Genomic DNA, 20906 nt, shown 5'->3' on the forward strand with positions numbered 1-20906 from the left:
TCTTCAGTGCTCAGCTTTCTTTCCAGTCCAACTCTCACATTCATACACGACTACTGGAAAAACCATAGCCTTGACTAGACTGACCTTTGTTGGTAAAGTAATGTCTCTGCTTTTTAATATGCTGCCTAGGTTGGTCATTGCTTTTCTACCAAGGAGCAAGCACCTTTTAATTTCATGACTACAGTCACCACCTGCAGTGATTTTGGATCCCCAAAAAATAAAGTCTGCCACTGTTTGTACTGTTTCCCCATCTATCTGCCATGAAGTGATGGGATTGGATGCCATGATTTTAGTTTTCTGATTGTCGAGCTTTAAGCCAACTTTTTCACTGTCCTCTTTCACTTTCATCAAGAGGCTCTTTAGCTCTTCTTCCCTTTCTGCCATAAGGGTGGTGCTGTCATCTGCATATCTGAGGTTATTGATATTTCTCCCGGCAATCTTAATTCTAGCTTGTGTTTCATCCAGCCCAGCATTTCTCATGATGTACTCTGAATATAAGTTAAATAAGCAGGGTGACAATATACAGCCTTGATGTAGTCTTTTTCCTATTTGGAACCAGTCTGTTGTTCCACGTCCAGTTCTGTTGCTTCCTGACCCACATACAGATTTCTCAACAGGCAGGTCAGGTGGTCTGGTATTCCCATCTCTTAAAGAATTTTCCACAGTTTGTTGTGATGTGATCCACACAAAGACTTTGGCACAGTCAAAAGAGAAATTAAAAAGCAGAAATAGATGTTTTAATATTTAGAGTTAACTAAAATTGTGGCATACATAAAGTCTATCTCTTTGGAGGTAAATTATAGCACTCTGTGACTATGTCAATAAGGACTAACTGGTGTATGTCTAATTAACAAAGTATCAAAAAATCAATTACTGACTAACAAATGCCATTTATTGAGCAGACTTTCTCAAAGAACAACTGAAGGAAGTCTATTTAGCAATACCACCCAACACTGTTTTTAGATTTTCTTTTTACCAGTTACGCTTAAATCTGTAGCCCAACACATGCACTGCTTTTCCAAATACAAATCTCCCCTATAGCAAAATAGATGGCCATGCTGCACACTGAAAAAGATAATCAGAGCTGTAAGATGGTAGGAAAAGCTAATAATAGGAGAATGATGGCCCATGTGTATCTGCCTGCATGTAACTGTTATCTGACTTATTTTGGGCCTTGAGCAAGTAGACACATTAACTTCAGCTGTAAGGAAGACTGCAGCACATATTTCTCTCCATTACTCTAAGACTAGCAATGGAAAAAGCATGAGACTTAAAACTCAACATTCAAAAAATAAAGATCAAGGCATTCGGTCCCATCACTTCATGGCAAATAGATGGGGAAAGGATGGAAACAGTGAGACTTTATTTTCTTGGGTTCCAAAATCACTGCAGATGGTGACTGTAGCCATGAAATTAAAAGACGCTTGCTCCTTGGAAGAAAAGTAATGACAAACCTAAACAGCATATTAAAAAGTAGAGATATCACTTTGCCCACAAAGGTCCGTATAGTCAAAGTTATGGTTTTTCCAGTAGCCATGTACGAATGTGAGAGCCGGACAATAAAAAAGAACTGATGGCTTCAGAACTGTGGTGCTGGAGAAGACCCAGGAGTCCCTTGGACAGTAAGGAGATCAAACCAGTCAATCGTAAAGGATATAATCCTGAATACTCATTGGAAAGACTGATCCCGAAGCTCTAATACTTTGGCCACCTGCTGAGAAGAGCCGACTCATTGGAAAAGACCCTGATGCTGGAAAGATTGCAGGCAGAAGGGGATGACAGAGGATGAGATGGTTGGATGGCATCACCAACTCAATGGACATGAGTTTGAGCAAACTCCTTAAGATGGTGACCCACAGGGAAGCCAGGCGTGCTGCAGGCCATGGGGTCGCAAAGAGTTAAACATGACTGAGAGACTAAACAAAATCTTTGAGAACTGATTCATTAAACAAAATACCAAAGTTGGTAAAGTTCATTTTACCTCATTCTTTGTTACCTAAGCGGAAAAAATGGAGGCAGGGAGGGAAATACAATCACTGTAATAGACTCCTAAACCATTGTAATGTGTCTGAAACTATTACTAATGAGTCTAAACTACTACTACTATTGCAGTAAAATACGTGTGACGATATGCTCCAAAAGGAAATTATCTAGTAACGTAAGATAACAGAAAATACGTAAGAATAACCACCTAGTCCCCAGATGACAATAAATTACATTTGAGTTCTCACAGGTTTGGGACACTGTTTTTTGTCAAGAAATGGATGCTGTTCATAACTATAAGGACCTCAATAAAACTGGCCATGGTTACATACGATATTAGGTTACTAAGTCCGGCAAAAACTACATTTTAGGAACAATCACATTTCCAAAAATTAAAGAAATGAGCAATCATGTCGTCACAGCCTCATCCAAAATATTTACATAAAACCTTTGTGAAATAAACTCTAGAACTAAAGGCCTCCAGCCTGGATTCACCCCGCTTGTGATAACACTCCAAACTGACAATCTAGAAGTAAAATACAGGGACACTTTACTACCCTGAAAATCAGGCCGCATTCCCGCTAGGCCGGGCGGACGTTTTCGGCAGCATCACCTCGCGGCGGCCGGGGCGCGCTCTCTCCCAGGCGCACTCCCGGCCGCAGCGCTCTCGAGACACTGTTGCGCCGCCGTTGCGCCTGTCGACGTCACCTGCTTCCCCAAGGATACAACAGAATGACCCTCGGTGAAAAAATCCACCCACTCTACTCCCTGAGGCGGTGGCCAATAAGACACTACTCCTTTCCTCCAGGCTTTCAAAAATTAAACCTAACCGCAGTCGCCCCACGAGTCTTTACCCACCACCCAAGTAGGAAAACCGTACCACCTTAGCCCAAGGATGCACAAAGAGGCGGTGCCAAGCTAAACCCCATTCTCGCGAAATATAAAGACAATTCTCGCGATGTCTCCTCGCCTGTCTTTTTCTAGCCTCTCTCCCCCAAGCTAGCGCGTTACCTCAAAACATCGCGAGATTTTCTTCTCTCAGTCTCCGCCCCTTTACGGCACGATGGTCGCACAAGAATGCGATACAGGCTTGACGGCCGCCATTTTCTTTCTTTCTTAGCAGTTGGCTGAGAGGTCACTGGGAAGAATCGGTAGCGGCCACTGTAGTGTAGGCATGGCAGACTATTCAACAGTGCCTCCACCCTCCTCTGGCTCAGCCGGTGGCGGAGGCGGCGGCGGTGGTGGTGGAGGAGTTAACGATGCTTTCAAAGATGCACTGCAGAGAGCCCGGCAGGTAAGTCAGGACCGCGCGGCGGGATCCCGACAGCTCACGGTAATTGGCCGCTGGCTGAGTAGGCCGCTACTTCTCGCGCGTTAGGAAGAGGAAAGAAGTGCCCTTCCGGCCTCTGAAATGTGAGAAGACTCACGTTTCTCCACGTTGGTAATACTGATTAGAAGCTGGAATTCGGGTTTTGTGTTCTTAGTGTGTGAGCCACTTTGAACCCCAACGCATGCTCTGCGAAGATGGCTTTAGGTTATTTTCCAGCTTTTGCGGTACTCGCGCTTTTTTCTCTAAGGAGTTAGCATTTCCTTTTCTTCTGAGTGAACATCCACCTCCATGGGATAAAGCGCGCGTAGTTTTACACAATAGCATGGAAGCTTCTAGTAATGAGTTTGGGAAAGGACTAGGGTCCGTCTGTAGGAGCCATAGTAAGGGATGGGACCTGTCATTAAAGCAGTCTTTAGAGCTTCCAGCCCATTCGAACTCTCCCGCAGTTAATCTTTCGGTATCATTCACTTTCACACATTCAAGGAAGAGAATTACGGTAGCACTAGTATCCCGGGCTGGAATCCCTCCTCAGGGCGGGATTTACGCGTGTTCTATGGCTCCTTCCCTCTTCTCAAAATGGCTTCAGGTCCTCATACCCGAAGTTTCAATTTGAATCTGCCTCTCAGTTCAGAGTCGTAAACTGACCAGGACTCTTTGTATTACGTAGGTGCGTACATTTGCCCTGAAGGCACTTTCCTAAACGGGAGCTGTTAAAAAAAAGAAGTACCGTTGTACTCTAGGATTTAATTTGAACTTTACCTTCATGTAGTTTTCATGTAATTTTCAAATGTATGATGTCGGTATGAACTTGTGTCTAAAGCAAAAGTAAGAATTTTTGTGACACGATGCGTATTAGATGCTAGACATTTTTGGAATACAGTGTTAAGCTAATGGTAATCAGAAATCAATTTTGTGGTATGTTTTGATAACATTAGGAGTTCAGTTCGTTAACTTACTTTTTTTAACCCCTAGTTAGATTAAAGGATCATTTGACTCAAAATACATAAAATCTGCAGTGATGTAGCATATCGCTCATATTTTTATTATGTGAACACATTATAAATAAAAATGTACCTGTACTTGTTTATAATCAGAAATTTTCCAAGTAGTCAGCAGGGGGGTACCATTAACACTAATTATTCGATTTGTTTACCTAATTTTTATTTACTATTTCTGAACGTGTTTGAAATAGTGACTGAGACGTTAACATAATCACAGCAACCCTGTTAGAGGGGTTTTTAGAGAAGACTCAACCAGAATTAATTTATTCAAGCAGCGCATTGAATCAATTTGTTCCGTACACTATACTTCCATACTGGAGACTTTTTTAAATGTGTTAATTGGATTTTTTTGCTTTCTAGGAAGCCATGATATAGTCAAGGAACCAAATGCAAAAGAGTAGTAGTATCTGATTAATGCTTTCCAAGCGTAGACAAGATTTAGGCACTGTTAATTCGTCCATTTGTTCTGTAAACATTTATAGAGTTCTGCTGTGAATCAGGTACTGTACACATCACAAGGGAGTGGGGTGCCCTACGGCCAAAGGACTGATATTTTAAGCAAGGCATTAAAGAATGAGAGTTTGACCAGTGGATAAAGAAGCAGCATGCACTAAGGTATGGGGGTTTGGGGGAAGGTGAGAACCTGAGAGTGAAGTCTTTGGAGGATAGAGTTGGGTGGGGAAGGAGAGTGGAAAATGAGGTAAGGAAAAGTGCAGATGGATATAGCTTCTGAAGACAATCTTCTTACCAAGTTAGAATGCTTTTTTAATATAGAAATTATCCTCAAACTGTGGATTTCTTGTCCTGCAGTAGAGTTTACAAGTGTCTTTGCTGTGATTTGATTATTTCTTCAGAATTGATCTTAAGTCTGATATTCTCAAGTTTAGCATTTGAGTTTAATTGCCCCTTCTCATTGTGTCTGAGAATGCTTCCATATATATATTGGTTGTAGCTGCTTGTCTGATTACTCAGGTGGAGTATAGGGAAAGGTGTTTGGGCTGAAGGAACAAGTTAGGTTAATATTTGAACTCCTTTTTTCCTTATTTGTATTAAATGGATTCTGAATTGTATTTCCAAAATCTCCATCTAACCTTAAGTTTCTTTTCTTTGTCCAGAGTATTATGCTATGTTCTTTGGAAGGAAGAGGTATAAGAACAGCTTATTGCCTTCAAAGAGCTACATACTGGTGGGAAATCTATTGGCATTTCAGCTGAACAGTTCTTTGTTATGCAGGAAAGCAGAACAAATGATTAGGGTCCCTGGACCCTATCTAGTTAAAGCTGGTAGCCTTCACTCCAGCTGATTGTTGCCATCTGGCAGTGGAGCCCAGTCTTTTTTCCAGAGAATTCTAATAACTTTCTTTTAAATGTGAAGTTTTCAGATTTTATAATACTCTGTGAGCTAAATCTAACACAAGGGCACCAAATTGCTTCTCTAGGGTTTCCAACGGTATAGTTTAGAAATTATATTTGGCTATTTCAAGTTTATCTGTAGAGGGTGATGTTGAAATTCTTTGACTAGATATTTAGTGATCACACTGATAATAAGTTCTGTCCCTGAAACATTAGAAAGTTAATATATATCTACTTTTTTCCCCTTTAAGTTACATGAAGATAGATGTAAATCTGAGACTGAGTAGTAGATTGCAGGTTAAGCAAGATTATCAACCCTCATCACTTGCCCTCTAAACAACTATTAAATTAGTTGTTAGGTACTCAATTCTTTAAACCTCTTCCTTGATAATTGTGAAAGTAATTCAGACTACTATATTTGAATAAAAAGAAAAATTTATAAAATAGAACTCTTGACTTTTTACTTGCCATTGTTCTCTTCAGTGAAAACTAGCATTTGAGAGTTTTGTTTTGGGGGCTTTTTTTTAGTAACATAGGATAGGATAGGATAGTAAAACTTGATTATAATAATGAAGACTTAGGACTATAGAGAGGGGACAATATTAATGAAATGGTGGCCTGGTAATATTTCTAGCCTCTTCACATTTCTGGTACATGGAAACAATCCATTAGGACCTTTCCCATAGTAGGTACTCAATATTTGTTAAATTGAATCAACATATCTTTAATGAATTAGTGATGAAATTTTGTTTTGAAAATAATTGCATTCTTTCAAAATGTATGTCCTTGACCAGTACAAATAAAAAGCTGTTAAAATTTTTGACCCAAACGTTTGAAGTCTTGTGAACTTTGTATTATTGTTGAATTCTAGTGTGCTGACTTGTTCATAGTAACTGGCAATTTATATGCTACATATTAGGGCTCTGTGCTAAGCATATGTGTATTAACTCATTTAATTCCTACAATTATCCTACAAGGTAAGTGGAGAAACTATTTATCTCTTTTGTACACAGAAGATGAATGAGGCACAAAATGCTTAAGGAAATTTGGCAAGGACACAAAGCAGTAAAAGCAGAATTACCACTGACCCCAAATCACGGTTGGACCCCAAAGCCTAAGGAAGTATGTAGACTGAAACTTAGGAGATAGTCATTTTGGGCATTTAGGTAATTACTTCTAAAAGTCAGCCTTTTGTGTGTTGTTGTTTGTGGTTTTATTGTTTTAATCTTGAAAATCAGGTGGTATGACTGAATCTCTTAAATTTTCTTTCAACTCCAAAATTCTTGGATTCTAGGAATAATCAATGAAGAAAGGTGGAAAATGCTAAAACAATGAAAATACAAAAATTATTTACCCTTTTGAGAAGTAAGGAGAGTCCAAATAGAACACTCGTATTTTTATTGTAAATTAAAATCAAAGAAGTTGTCTATACTTAGTTCTGCTGGTCTCATAAGAATTTTGTATAGCTAGAGGTTGAAGTTTAAGGATTACTGTTTCTCTTAAATTAATCCTGTGAAGTAACCTAGCAAATGTATGTTTAACTGATCGAATAGTAAGTGGTATTTTTACTAAAAGCTCATCACTGACATTTTGAGTGAAGGGGGCTTCCCAGGTGGCACTAGTGGTAAAGAACCTGCCTGCCAATGCAGGCGATGTGGGTTTGATCCCTGGGTCGGGAAGATCCCCTGGAGAAAGAAATGGCAACCCACTTCAGTATTCTTGCCTGGGAAATCTAATGGACAGGGGAGCCTGGTGGGCTACAGTCCATGGGGTTGCAAAGAGTTGAACAGGATCAAAGCCACTTCACACAAAAAATGTTTTTGTGTTGGTTTGGAATTTTTGAGATGGTGTTAACTGGTTCTTCTGAGTGAACTTAATGATCAGTTTTCATTTGAATGTTTTTAGAACTATTCAATAAATAGGAAGGTATCCAATTAAGTATCCTTTTTCTATGCAGAAGTTCCTTGGAGTTCAAGGAGTGCTGCTTTGCAAACTCAGAGTATTTATAAAAGCTAATTGCAGAAGGTATTGCCAGCCTAAACTGTTTCCTTCATTTGTATTGTTGTTTCTCAGACCTGGAATACTTCCCTTATAAATCAGTGCCCAGCAGCTAAGTTCCTTTGCAACAATTCTGATGCTCCTTGCTTTAAAACTGAAGTGGAAAAGCAATTTTCAGGTGTGATGAGGAAATTTTTCAAAAAAAAAAAATAATAATAATATTAATTAGATCAAATATACAAATAAGCTTTTGAGAAAGTGAAAGATGATTAAGGTAGGTTAGAGTGACCAAAGCTATAGCATCAAGAAATATCTCTTTATCAAGCATTTTTATATTTAATCCTAATATGCTTTGTAGTGGGTGTTTGCATTTACAGGTGAGAAAAAGGGAAATCTGGGAACCCTAAGAAATATATTTGGTATATGGGATCAGGACTTAGGTGATACATTTTGAATTCTGCTTGTTAAATACACTTATCCTTCACAGTTTTCTAATTATAGTGAAGCTTGAGGCACTTGGTTTAGTTCCACATCAAGATCTCTCTTTGGAAGAATTCCAGTCATCAAAATTTTCACATTCTCTTTAACTTTTATCATGGAAAATTTCAAACATAACTTAAGATTCAAAGAATAGCATCAGTGCATCACCCATCTTTGGTGACTACCCCTTCAGTAATTTAAGTGGAACTCTGTAGAAATTGGAACTTCACCATTGACTTACTATGCCTCTTGAGATGTTTTTCAGTTGTAAAATAATTATCTCATAAGCACTCTATCTCATAGAATTGTTGTGATTCAGTGACAAAATGAGTATAAAACATTTATTACAGTGTAGAGTTTGGTCTGTTGGCACTCAGCAATTTTACTTCCATTTCCTTTTTCACAGAAAAATGCCATAAATATCCCCTGGTTTTGCCTCAGTTGTGACGCTGGTACTTCTTAAATGACGTTTGCCCCAGGACATGGTTCTATAATAGACTTAGATGTACAACTTCCCAGGTTTCCCCCACACCTCCACGTTTCCTTAGGAAAAGATTGTCCAGAAGAAGTATTATGCAAGTTACATATTTTAACTCTACATACCTAAGATATTGCCGTTTTAATGTATTCAGTATAAAAATTGGGGGGATGCGTTATATTCTTTTTATTTGTTCCACAGTTTCACTACTTAGTGTGTCTTTTACAGTTGAAGTACATCTCAGTTTGGACTAGACATATCAAGTACTCACTGACCAGATGTGACTAGCGTTTTACACCTTGTTAGGCAGCATAGATAGCCTTAGCATCTCATAAGCTGTTCACAGCTGTTCTCTCTGTGCCAACACATGGTCATGGAGAAGATACAATTAGGAGTCAGACTTTCCTTAAAGTTCTTTAGTCAGTCTTCTAAAGATTTCTAATTGATTACTTTTGTTTTTATAGAGATATATGAGAAACTTTCAGATGATGATTATTTAACTTTCTGAAGTTATTAATGATAGTAATAAATTGAATTAATTTGTCTATCAAGTTAAATTTCCTACGTGATGGATATTTAGCATATGTGAGGAAATTTAGTAATGAATAGTTAAAGCTATGATGCTATCCTCGATGATGATGTGTTTTTGTTTTTTAAGATTGCAGCAAAAATTGGAGGTGATGCTGGTACGTCACTGAATTCAAATGACTATGGTTATGGGGGACAAAAAAGACCTTTGGAAGATGGAGGTAAGTTATAGCCATAAATATTTTAAATTGTTTTACAGAGTCTAGTTGAAGTGATTTTCATTGTTTTTCAAGTGTTCTTTTTTTGAAACATTGCTTTTATTATAAGGTTCCTAAAATTATAAGGGTTGTATTGGCCTCAGAAGGAGAGGGGGTAAAAAGAGACCTAAACAAGGTAGGTAAAATTTGAGTTAACCAGCCAGTTTTGTCTTAGTAGAAGACATCATTTTTCCTTTTTTAGGATTGTGCCAGATTGATAGTTTGCACAGACAACTTGTTAATATACTGAAGTAAAAGTCTAGGAAACATTTCACTGGTTTTTCTCATCATACATGAATTAATCTGAGATGCTATATTCTCATTACTTTGTTATTTTAGATTTCACTTTAAAGGTTGAAGTTGCTATATAGATTGCTACTTTCGTGTGTTGCAGGTTATACCATTGTTACCTTTTTGTTTGCTTTAGTACCTTGTTTTGTGTTTCAGGTTTAACTCAAAATGTGGCTTAAAACAGTAGATATACAGTGCTTTGTATTTTTTAAAAAAACATAATTGTTGAAGCTTCTGAACTTAGAAGTCTGCACGTATTTTTTATTTTAGATTTGATGTATGAATTTTGATACATTTTCTTTTTGCCCTTTTATTCTTTTTTAAAGGAGGATTCTGAATGAGCTTATAGAATGTATTTGTAGCTTTTGATCAGGAGTACTTGGTTTCCTTTTATTTAAGTGTCTTTCACATTTATAGTGAGGTTTTAATATACAAAAAAAAAATGAGCTAATGATGCTTCAGATGTTGTATGTAATGTATTCTTTTTATTTTATGTGTAGATGGCTCTTGGACAAGTCCGAGCAGTACAACACACTGGGAGGGAATGCCCTCTCCTTTTAAAGGCAGGAATTTTTATTTATTACCTGTGTTCAGTATGTAAACGTGAAATAAACCAGTGGATTCTTAAATGGACACAAATATTTCTTGGATTATGTGTCTGAATTTTTGCTGCACAACATTCTGATGTTTAATCATTTAAGTTTGAAGGGGGGAGGAGAATGTAGTACTTTGAGCTGTAGGTTGCCTATTCTAAGGAATGCATTGTATTCATGTGTGTAAAGGATGTAGATAAAGATGAAGTCATGTAGTTGTTGAGTTTCTGCTGAAGTTTATGCTGTTTTATGCTGTGAAATGTTTGGTTAGGAATAGTAGAACAGTTTAGTTTGAGATTGCCTTGTAATGTGATTTTTTTTTTTTTTTTTTTTTACTTATTTTGCATAGCTTTGTGTTCATTGTCAGGTACACTCAGCTTTTGATATGTCAAAATTTCACATTTTGATAGGTTCTTTTCCTTCCAATCTTCAGTTCCTACAGTGGGAAGCATCATTAGACTTTAGCATGTGATGTTTTGCTAACTAATGGACTAAATACTTTCTTGTATCATTCTAAAGTGATTGACATACGTTAAGGTCAGTGATTTGATTCAGTAAAAAGAATTTTCTTTTAATGTCTGTGCATCTTTTAAACATGAAGAGCATGAAAGAAGTGTAGTTTTCTTTGTTTCGATTCCTAAGTGTTTGGGCTGAGTTTTGGTGGTTTTGGTTGAAATGATAAACCATACCCTCAGCTATTTCAATAAATGTTTATATTGGTGTTCTTGATTGGGTATGGGGGAGCTGAGTCTTATATTATATTATTGGCAAAAAATTAAAAGACTCTTTAATTTTGCAGATCAGCCAGATGCTAAGAAAGTTGCTCCTCAAAATGACTGTAAGTATTTATTTTAAATTTGGTTAAAAACTAGATTTTAATAACAGGATTTTGTTCCTATGTTTTGTGGTATCTTTGAAGTTATTTGAAGGCCATAAATTTTCTTTTTGAATGAATTTATTTGTAAAAATATACCTTCTATCTTTATAATATTCCAGTTCTGTTATGGCAGTGTGTATATTATAAGATTTGGTTGCTAAATCATTTTATGTATTCAATTTGTTTTATAACTCCCACTTTTTAATTGATGGATAGTTGTTATATTTTCCATTATGGTCTATCATTGGATATTGAATATAGTTCCCTGTACTGTGCAGTAAGAACATGTTGCTTATCCATATATATGTATAGTTTGTATCTGCTAACCTCAACCTCTCACTCCATCCCTCCACCAACAGCCCCCCCTCGACCAATCACAAGTCTGTTCTCTGCCCATGAGTCTATTTCTATTTCTTGGATAGATTCATTTGTGTCATATTTTAGATTGCACATATAAGTGATATCATGTGGTATTTGTCTTTCTCTTTTTGACTTCACTTAGTATGGTAATATTTAGTTGCATCCATGTTCCTGTGAAGGGCAATATTTCATTCTTTTTTATGGCTAATAGTATTTTACTCTGTATATATACCATATCTCTCTTTATCCATTCTTCTGTCAACAGACGTTTAGATTATTTCCATGTCTTGGCTATTGTGAATTGTGCTGCTGTGAACATAAGTGTTACAGTTCCATTTCTTAATTGTTGCTTAACAACACTTGAAAAAGGACATTTTTTAATGCTATTGCTAATAATGTCTGCCCTTTCGCTGAGTTTCTTGCCAAGTCTGTTGATTTAAGTATTCTGCATAAAATTTTATTCTTTTCAAGATGTTGTCTTATATCAGGGGAAAATTGTAGAATTGCTTTAAATGATTATATTGTTAAACATCTGTCAATTTAAATAAAATAATTTTTATTTCATTTAATTTTTTGGCAGCTTTTGGAACACAGTTACCACCGATGCATCAGCAGCAAAGGTATAGTAAAATAAAAGCTTTTCAAAGAGTATTTTGCAAGTTTTAGTTGAATTCAATGTGAAATATAACCAAGTTAGTATGTAGTGAATATACGTGTCTGTGTGTGTGTGAATCCTTTCCCTTGACTCAAATAGGTAATAGTGAATGATCAGTTTTCTTTTTGAGTGAAATACATTTATACTTTGGAAGGATGGGTGAAATTAGCCACCCCTTGGAAAAACTAAAGTGGATTAAAATAACTTAAAATGATACTTCTGAACTGCACCCCATCTGCTTTTTTAGCTACGTAGGCCTCATATTTTTACTTTTGAGTATTTTAAGTGTTTGCCTACAAGCTTAGTTTAAGCTTGTAGAAGCTGTTAGATTTCTATGTTTATTTTTATTTGTAAACAAATTACATTTCTTCGAAGAAAAATGTTAGTTTCTGTCATTTCTTAGCAGGTCTGTAATGACAGAAGAATACAAAGTTCCAGATGGAATGGTTGGATTTAGTAAGTAATCTAATTTTTTTTAAACTTTGAAAGACATAATCAAAATACGCTTTAAAACCTTTCAGCAAATAATTTTCTTTTTTCTTACTAGTAATTGGCAGAGGAGGTGAACAGATCTCACGCATACAACAGGAATCTGGATGTAAAATACAGATAGCTCCTGGTAATGTTATTCTCTTGCTGTAATTTTCAAAGTCACAAGAAAACTAGCACTTTTAAAGTTGTTAGTGAAAATGATGCTGTTACTCTTTTCTTGGCCTAAGATTTTTGTTTCTTTTTACTTGTAGACAGTGGTGGCCTTCCAGAAAGGTCTTGTATGTTAACTGGGACACCTGAGTCTGTCCAGTAAGTATGAAAATCATGTTCTAGTTCTTCCTTCCCTGCAATTGAACCAACTTTTCTTCTGCATTATTACTTTTCCCCTTTTCTAGAAAATTTCTAAAAGCACATAAACATGCTTTAAAAATCCCTGTATCTGAACATAAAACCATCTTTGAACCCCACATTTCTATTTTTCAGGTCTCTTTTACCAAAAAACGTAAAAGGTGGTTACTGCTTGAATCTTCAGACTTGATTTCTTTCCCTAAATTCCAGATGTATATATTCTGTTGCTTCCTCAGTATACTCTCCACTTGGATGTCTTTTAGACATCTCAAAGTTTACCTTGTTAAAAACAGAATCATTGTTTTTCCAGTCCATACGTTTTCTTTTACTTATCTCATTCATCTCATTTCATTGTGTGACAACTATTCTAATACTTTGATCTTTCTTTTATGACTCATTTATCCATAAGCAACTCTTGGTCATTTTACCTTTCATAATTTATTTAGAATTCAGTCTCTTCTTGCCACCTTCCGTGTCATCTTATTTCTGGCACCATTTGCCTGTGTTACTGCAAGGTGTTTCCGGTTTTTTTGTTTTGTTTTGTTTTTTTAGCTTTGTCCAATTATAGTACAGCCACACTGATCCTTTTAAAATGTGAGTCAATTCATATACTACTTTGTTCAAAACCCTCTAATGCTTTCCCATTTACAGTAGAAGTCAGTGTCTTTATTATGGCTCAGGTTCCCTGCCACCTTTCTCACTGCATATTTTGCCATTCTCCCAGCTCACTCTGTTCTAGTAGCCTCTTTTCTGTTTAGCCTCTTCTCTGTTTTTTCAGGACACCAAGAATGTTTCTCATTTGAATCCTTTAGTTCTTCTCCCTGGGATGTTTTTCCCCCAGATGGTTTCATAGTCACTCCTGTACTTCAGGGCTTGGCTTAAATGTCTCCTTATCAGTAAAGTTTTTGTTTATTTTTATTTATTTACTTTTTGATCACTACTATGCGGCTGCCCAGATCTTAGTTGCTTGACCAGAGATTGGACTCAAGCCCCACTGCAGTGGAAGTGCAGAGTCCTAGCTACTAGACTGCCAGGGAATTCCTCATTCATCTATTTTACATGAAATAGCATCCCTTCACACACACATACAATCTGTCCTCCTTATCTCGCTTTAATATTCTTTATCGCACTTAACAAATGAGTTATTTAACCTTCTGTTTTTACTTATTTAATAAAGTTAAGCCACATCAGCAAATACCTTGACTATTTATTTCAGTGCTGTAACCCCAACCTAGAATAGTACCTGGCATATATAGTTGACATATTTAAATTATTTGTTGAATGAACAAATAAATTTTAACGTAACCAAAGTAAAGTTTTAAAAATAAGTGCATCATTTAATTTTCAAATGAATGAGCTTTATTCTGAGATAACTTTAGAAGTAGGGTATTTCTTCTTGGAAGTTTCATACTGTTCTTAAAAATGTTGAAGATTATATACCTGGAAACTTTATTGCATTGTTTCAGTTTTTGATATTGATGATATTTCCTTTGAATTTTTAAAATTTACTTTTAGGCCACCTAAATCTGAATTGGGATGGATTATTTTGTATTGACTATGAATTTGTTAACAGATCAGCAAAACGGTTACTGGACCAGATTGTTGAAAAAGGAAGACCAGCCCCTGGCTTCCATCATGGTGATGGGCCAGGAAATGCAGTTCAAGAAATCATGATTCCAGCTAGCAAAGCAGGATTAGTTATTGGAAAGGGGGGAGAGACTATTAAACAACTTCAGGTATTACTTTGTAAAATGATTACTTTCTATTTTGAAGCCTGTTTCCTCCTTCTCCCCTTTTGTTAATCCATCTGATTTCTATGATTAACAGGAACGGGCTGGAGTTAAAATGGTTATGATCCAAGATGGACCTCAGAATACTGGTGCTGACAAACCTCTTAGGATTACAGGAGACCCATACAAAGTTCAAGTAAACTTAAGTTTATATTTTACAGAGGGGGGTTTGGGGTGGATGGCAGCAGGCAAAACATGCATGAATAATTACAATGTTTTGAGACACACTTCCTAAATTAGGTTATTTTTTTCCTACTTCAGCAAGCCAAGGAGATGGTGTTAGAGTTAATTCGTGATCAAGGTGGTTTCAGAGAAGTTCGAAATGAGTATGGGTCAAGAATAGGAGGAAATGAAGGAATAGATGTAAGTAAAAATACCAGTTCAGAAATGGTTGAATGCTAGTCCATAAAGAAAGTAGGATTTTTCCTGCTCTGTCTTCCATAGCCTTCTCTAACATTGTATTGTACCACCCCCCCCCCCAACTTTTCTACTTAGAATGCAGTGTATTTTGTATCTTTTTGACCTCTTCTATATAAACATAGTGCTTCTATGGTTTGAGGCAGATACATTTCTCAGGAAATGGCTTTCTTAATACTAGTTTTCTTTGCATAAGGTCCCCATTCCAAGATTTGCTGTTGGCATTGTAATAGGAAGAAATGGAGAGATGATTAAAAAAATACAAAATGATGCTGGTGTTCGAATTCAGTTTAAGCCAGGTGAGTACTTACGTTTAATTTTCTAAGCATTACTGGCAATTTCTTTTGACACTCATTAATTTAATGTTAAATTAATACAATTTGGTTTCATTGTTTTGAAGATGATGGAACAACACCTGATAGAATAGCACAAATAACAGGACCTCCAGACAGATGTCAACATGCTGCAGAAATTATTACAGACCTTCTTCGAAGTGTTCAGGTTTGATAGAATGTTAATATTTTCATTGTTTTCATTTAAAGAATATTTTCCTTCATTAAATGTGGAAGTCCCCCTCCATAGTTTTTAAATCAAAATCTGTTTGATGAAACTTTATTAATTGCTAGAAAGTTTAAATGGCTTTAAGGTACACATCTTGGAGCAGGAGGGCAGCCACATAAGTGCACTAGCTTATTCACCACAGTAAAAAAGAATAAAAGGTGGTGGTTGTTTGTTGATTTGGGGGTGGATGGCGTCTCCCAGTTTCTCTAAATTTCAGATTTAGGAAAATGAAAGTTGAGAAAAATAGACATGCGATAATTTTATTGTGGAAAGAAGAGTGTCTGACTCTTCTGACTTTGTCTTTGCCCTCTTTAGGCTGGTAATCCTGGTGGACCTGGACCTGGTGGTCGAGGAAGAGGTAGAGGTCAAGGCAACTGGAACATGGGACCACCTGGTGGACTACAGGAATTTAATTTCATTGTCCCAACTGGGAAAACTGGATTAATAATAGGAAAAGGCAATGTATTTAAAACTATTAATGTGTGGTTAATAATTTAACACTTTATCTGATTTTCTGGATGCCAATTCTGTTACTGTTGTAGATGAATAGCAGTGATTTTTCTTTGGCTGTATTTTAGTAGGAAAGTGTTCTTAATGCTGATATGGCTGATATGTAACAGCTAAAGCTTAAATGAACGGCCTTATATGCACTTAAATCCAAAGTGGGATTTGAATCACATTGGTTTCTAGAGAAGAGGATCAGCAGTTTTAATTATTAGTGTAAAAAACTTTTCTTCTCACCTGGAAAATGGTTTGAGTGTTTTTGTTTATTTTGCTGTTTCCTGACACATGTTTTTAAATTTTTGAATTTTTAAGTCATTGTGTTAGTTTCTCATTGCTTTATAAAAGCAATTTCTTTGAACCAAGTGTTGATGCTATAATTCATTTTAAGGTTGGGTACAGACATATTAAATTATGTCTTAAAACTTTAAAATGTATGATTATGATTGATTATATATTATGTAAATTAATTTAAAGTGTAGAATAAATGGAAACTCCTAATAGCATATTGGCAGATGGGATACTGTTCAAAACTTCCTTAATTGTAACCAGTTCCTTTTGAATAGCTCCACTTGTATCCTGTGAATCTTTAAAGAAATTACTGTGTTTTGATTTTAGGGGGTGAAACCATAAAAAGCATAAGCCAACAGTCTGGTGCAAGAATAGAACTTCAGAGAAATCCTCCACCTAATGCAGATCCTAATATGAAGTTATTTACAATTCGTGGCACTCCACAGCAAATAGACTATGCTCGGCAACTCATAGAAGAAAAGATTGGTGTGAGTATGCTTTAAACTTCCTGTTGTTAGCACAGGTTCTGTTAGTTAAATAAGACATTAATTCATATGTTTCTGTAAGAAAAATGATAATTTCTACTCTAAAATTATAGATCTGATCACATAATAGATACGTAACAATATAGAAAAATTCTTCAGCAGTAAAAAAAAATGTTATATAGTTACAGGTATTCAAAATCTTGTACTAGAGTGTGGGTAAATAAGACAAGATGACATTACTTGACTTATAACATTAGGGTTAGTAGAGGGTTGTGAAAAATACTAAAAGGTATAGATAGTTAACCAGAAGTCACTATTTATTAAGGACTTACTTGGTGACTGTTACTCCTTGCTTACTATTTATTAAGGGCAACCTTGGTGAGGCAAAGAAGAATCAGATGCCTCCCCCCTCATTACGGTAGAACTTTACATTATCCTATTTCTTAGACTGGCTCCAGACAGTCATCTAGGGGAATTTGGAATGTAGACAGCTTGTGTGCTTTACATTTCGACATGTAACATATAGTTGTAGTTAAGAATGTCTGCAGTAGGGCCCAGTGTCTAACTTTAGAAGAATGTTCCAGGTGATCCTGATGCCTAACCAAGTTTGAAAATAATGAGGAAATAGTGCTTTCAGTTCAGTTCAGTCGCTCAGTCGTGTCCAACTCGTTGGCAGCCCAATGGGCTGCAGCACTCCAGGCCTCCCTGTCCATCACCAATTCCTAGAGTTTACTCAAACTTACATCCATTGAGTCGGTGCTGCCATCCAACCATCTTATCTTCTGTCGTCTCCTCCTCCCGCTTTTAATCTTTCCCAGCATCAGGGTCTTTTCCAGTGAGTCAGTTCTTCCCATCAGGTGGCAAAACTCTATCAAAGTATTGGAGTTTCAGCTTCAGCATCAGTCCTTCCAATGAATATTCAGGACTGATTTCCTTTAGGATGGACTGGTTGGATCTCCTTGCAGTCCAAGGGACTCTGAAAAGTCTTCTCCGACACCACAGTTCAAAAGCATCAATTCTTTGGCACTCAGCTTTCTTTATGGTCCAACTCTCACATCCATACAGGACTACAGGAAAAACCATAGCCTTGACTAGACGGACCTTTGTTAGCAAAGTAATGTCTCTGCTTTTTAATATGCTGTCTATGTTGGTCATGACTTTTCTTCCAAGGAGCAAGCGTCTTTTATTTTCATGGCTGAAGTCACCATCTGCAGTGGTTTTGGAGCCCCCAAAATACTGCTTTACTATAGTTATTTTACTGTGAAGAATTAATATATTGTGAGGGAGCTTCTTAATTTATTAATAATAATTATAATATCATAGGAAAATTCTCCTTGATGTTTGCCATGCTCTGAATGAGGTGTTCTCTGTGCTTGGGGAAACAAAAATAGATGTAGAAAAGACACTAAGAATACCTTAAAAATATACACAAATATTCTAAGTTCTCTGATAAGGAGAATAAGTGTAATTGTTCAAAAACATGAAGAAAGTAACTGTTGGACTCAGTAATAGCAAGAATTGATGCCAGAAGAATGATTAGTGTGCCTTGGTTTTGGATTTTGCTATCATTAGCAAAATTAGGATTGCATTTGGATTGATGGACATACAAGACAGGTTGTTCTGGAAAAGCAATTAAGAACATGGACTCCTGAGTCAGGCTATCTGGCTTCAAAATACTCTCAATCATTTACTGACTGCGTGATCTTGGAGGAAGATATTTACACTTTTTTTCCTCTCGTTCTTCTGAAAATGAGGATAATTATACCTACCTTACAGGGTTATTGGGATGAAATGTTTGAAGTGTGTCTATCACTTAAAAGCGTGCCTGCCCTATAAAAATGTTGCTGCTGTTTTTCCAGTAGTCTTTTCTTTTTTTTTTTTTACTCTTTGGGAAGGATAGGTTATGGCTAATAGAAGTGAGGGATAATGTTAATAAAGGGATTTTAAAAGTCTTGAAGTTTAGTTTTATTGTGAGAAAATTGACAACCAAATAGATTAAGCATTTTTGTCCAAATTGTCACATGGTGAGTACTAACCGTATTTTATTTTAGAGCAGGTGAATCTAGTGGTCCTTAGAAGTTGGATTATCAAAAAGGAATCAGCTAAGCATTATTAATTATGCTGTAACATGAAATGGATATGAAATAGTCTGTGACTTATTAAATCAATTAAAAGGGAATCTTTGTTACATTTGGAAAATTATGATAAAGGGTAAGGGAGAAAATGAACTTAAATTATTGATTCAAATGGGGTTCAGTGACAGAAGGGCTAGGAGGAGGGCTAGTTTGTTGAAGAAGAACTTGCTAAATATTATTGGTTTAGTATTCATGATTGGTAAAGTATTCAGCCGTTTCACTATGTTGTTAAGATGTTTCTCTGCTTAATGTTAGGAGAGTAGATGTAGAGTTGGTGCAGAGAGAAGGGGTAAAGGAAGAGCTCGATGTTTGGTAAGCTTCCGTGATTAAGGTGATAAAGGAAATAGTAAAAGCAAGCATGGTACAAGGAAAGGGGAGGAGTCTGAAAGAGTAAAGGATAAAGGAGATGTATCAGGTCTTTGCTAATACTGTTCATTTGAATTAATTTTACATGTCTCATTAATGTGGTAGAGTTAGATTTTTGCAGCATGGGTAAGGAATAAGGAAAAACATAAATTTTAGATTGCAGGTAGGTAAAGGGGTAGAAATGAAAGGTTATTTGACCTTTGAAATGTTTAACCTTTATTGTCTTTGTGTTTTTTGTCTTTTTGCAGGGCCCAGTAAATCCTTTAGGGCCACCTGTACCCCATGGGCCCCATGGTGTCCCTGGCCCCCATGGGCCTCCTGGGCCTCCTGGACCAGGAACTCCAATGGGACCATATAACCCTGCACCTTATAATCCAGGACCGCCTGGGCCTGCTCCTCAGTAAGTTTTGAGTTTTGCTCTTGGCTTTTCCTCAAAGATTACAGATTTGGTAAATTGTATTTTTAAATTGATTTCTGTCTTTTCAGTGGCCCTCCAGCTCCTTATGCTCCCCAGGGGTGGGGAAATGCATATCCACATTGGCAGCAACAAGCCCCTCCAGATCCAGGTAAAAGATGATTATCATTTGGGTATAATCTGTGTTTGTGCTTTCCACTCCTGTTACATTCATTAAGTGTTCTAGTGTTGATTCTATATTGTGTGCATTCTCTGTACTTGTTTCACTCCTTTAACAGGAGTGTTAGCTTCTGGTTCTACTATAGCAAATAAGACTGTTGGGAATATGGTCTGTTTTCATGAGTCTTTTTCTACCTGCATTTGGCTTTCTCTGTTTCTGAAATGATACAGCTGAATGCTAAAAGCCAAAGCTATAGGAAGAAGTACAGTGTGTTAGGTTTTAGAAGCTAGTGCCATCAAATATATCATCTGTTAATTGTGACATTATCCTTGAAGAATAAGGTACATTTGTCTACAAAATTATGTGAGTCAATTGAAGTGTTTCATACTTTGGCATTAAACTTACAGATTTATGCAAGTTGTCTATTCTAGTATTCCTGATATGATAACTTCACATATTAGTAAAAGTCAGGCCTGTATTAAATATCTGCATGTTGGACCTCTTAAAATTTCATTTAGATAAAGATTTTTCTGTTCAGATCGGGATTTATGCATTTGTTACATTTTATCCTATTCATCAATCTTTTCCTACCCTGTAGTTTTCTTTCCATTATGGTCAAAGAGGGAATTCATTGAAACCAGTCATTTTTATGATCCTTTTTTCTCACCTACTGTGTACCTTTTCACTGGAGTATTTTCAAGGAAGGTACTGAATTAAGGATTCCTTTTCATACTAGTATATATATATATATATGTATATATA

At 36.4% G+C, this 20906-nt stretch overlaps 1 protein-coding gene across 24 annotated transcripts in view; it reads left to right on the top strand.

Annotated features, from left to right (window-relative positions):
* The first annotated feature begins 3039 nt into the window (after window positions 1–3039).
* FUBP1 (far upstream element binding protein 1) overlaps window positions 3040–20906 on the top strand; it is a 33709-nt gene continuing 15842 nt past the window's right edge. For 8 of the 24 annotated variants that reach the window (XR_006336024.1, XR_006336023.1, XR_006336022.1 and 5 more), the window contains exons 1-17: window positions 3058–3277; window positions 9281–9371; window positions 10199–10261; window positions 11091–11129; window positions 12109–12148; window positions 12587–12639; window positions 12731–12802; window positions 12927–12984; window positions 14597–14759; window positions 14851–14949; window positions 15075–15176; window positions 15427–15529; window positions 15631–15731; window positions 16107–16248; window positions 16911–17071; window positions 19818–19969; window positions 20056–20135. Coding sequence is in view for 18 of the 24 variants with exons in the window: in XM_043878762.1 (XP_043734697.1) it covers window positions 3158–3277; window positions 9281–9371; window positions 10199–10261; window positions 11091–11129; window positions 12109–12148; window positions 12587–12639; window positions 12731–12802; window positions 12927–12984; window positions 14597–14759; window positions 14851–14949; window positions 15075–15176; window positions 15427–15529; window positions 15631–15731; window positions 16107–16248; window positions 16911–17071; window positions 19818–19969; window positions 20056–20135 (1639 nt within the window). In the remaining 6 variants the exon portion in view is untranslated. Of the gene's footprint in view, window positions 3278–9280; window positions 9372–10198; window positions 10262–11090; window positions 11130–12108; window positions 12149–12586; window positions 12640–12730; window positions 12803–12926; window positions 12985–14596; window positions 14760–14850; window positions 14950–15074; window positions 15177–15426; window positions 15530–15630; window positions 15732–16106; window positions 16249–16910; window positions 17072–19817; window positions 19970–20055; window positions 20136–20906 lie in introns of all 24 variants that reach the window. The other 16 variants (XM_043878768.1, XM_043878771.1, XM_043878765.1 and 13 more) reach the window with 9 other exon arrangements.

The sequence above is a fragment of the Cervus elaphus genome, chromosome 20 (genome assembly GCF_910594005.1).
Source record: "Cervus elaphus chromosome 20, mCerEla1.1, whole genome shotgun sequence".
NCBI classification, from domain to species: Eukaryota; Metazoa; Chordata; class Mammalia; order Artiodactyla; family Cervidae; genus Cervus; species Cervus elaphus.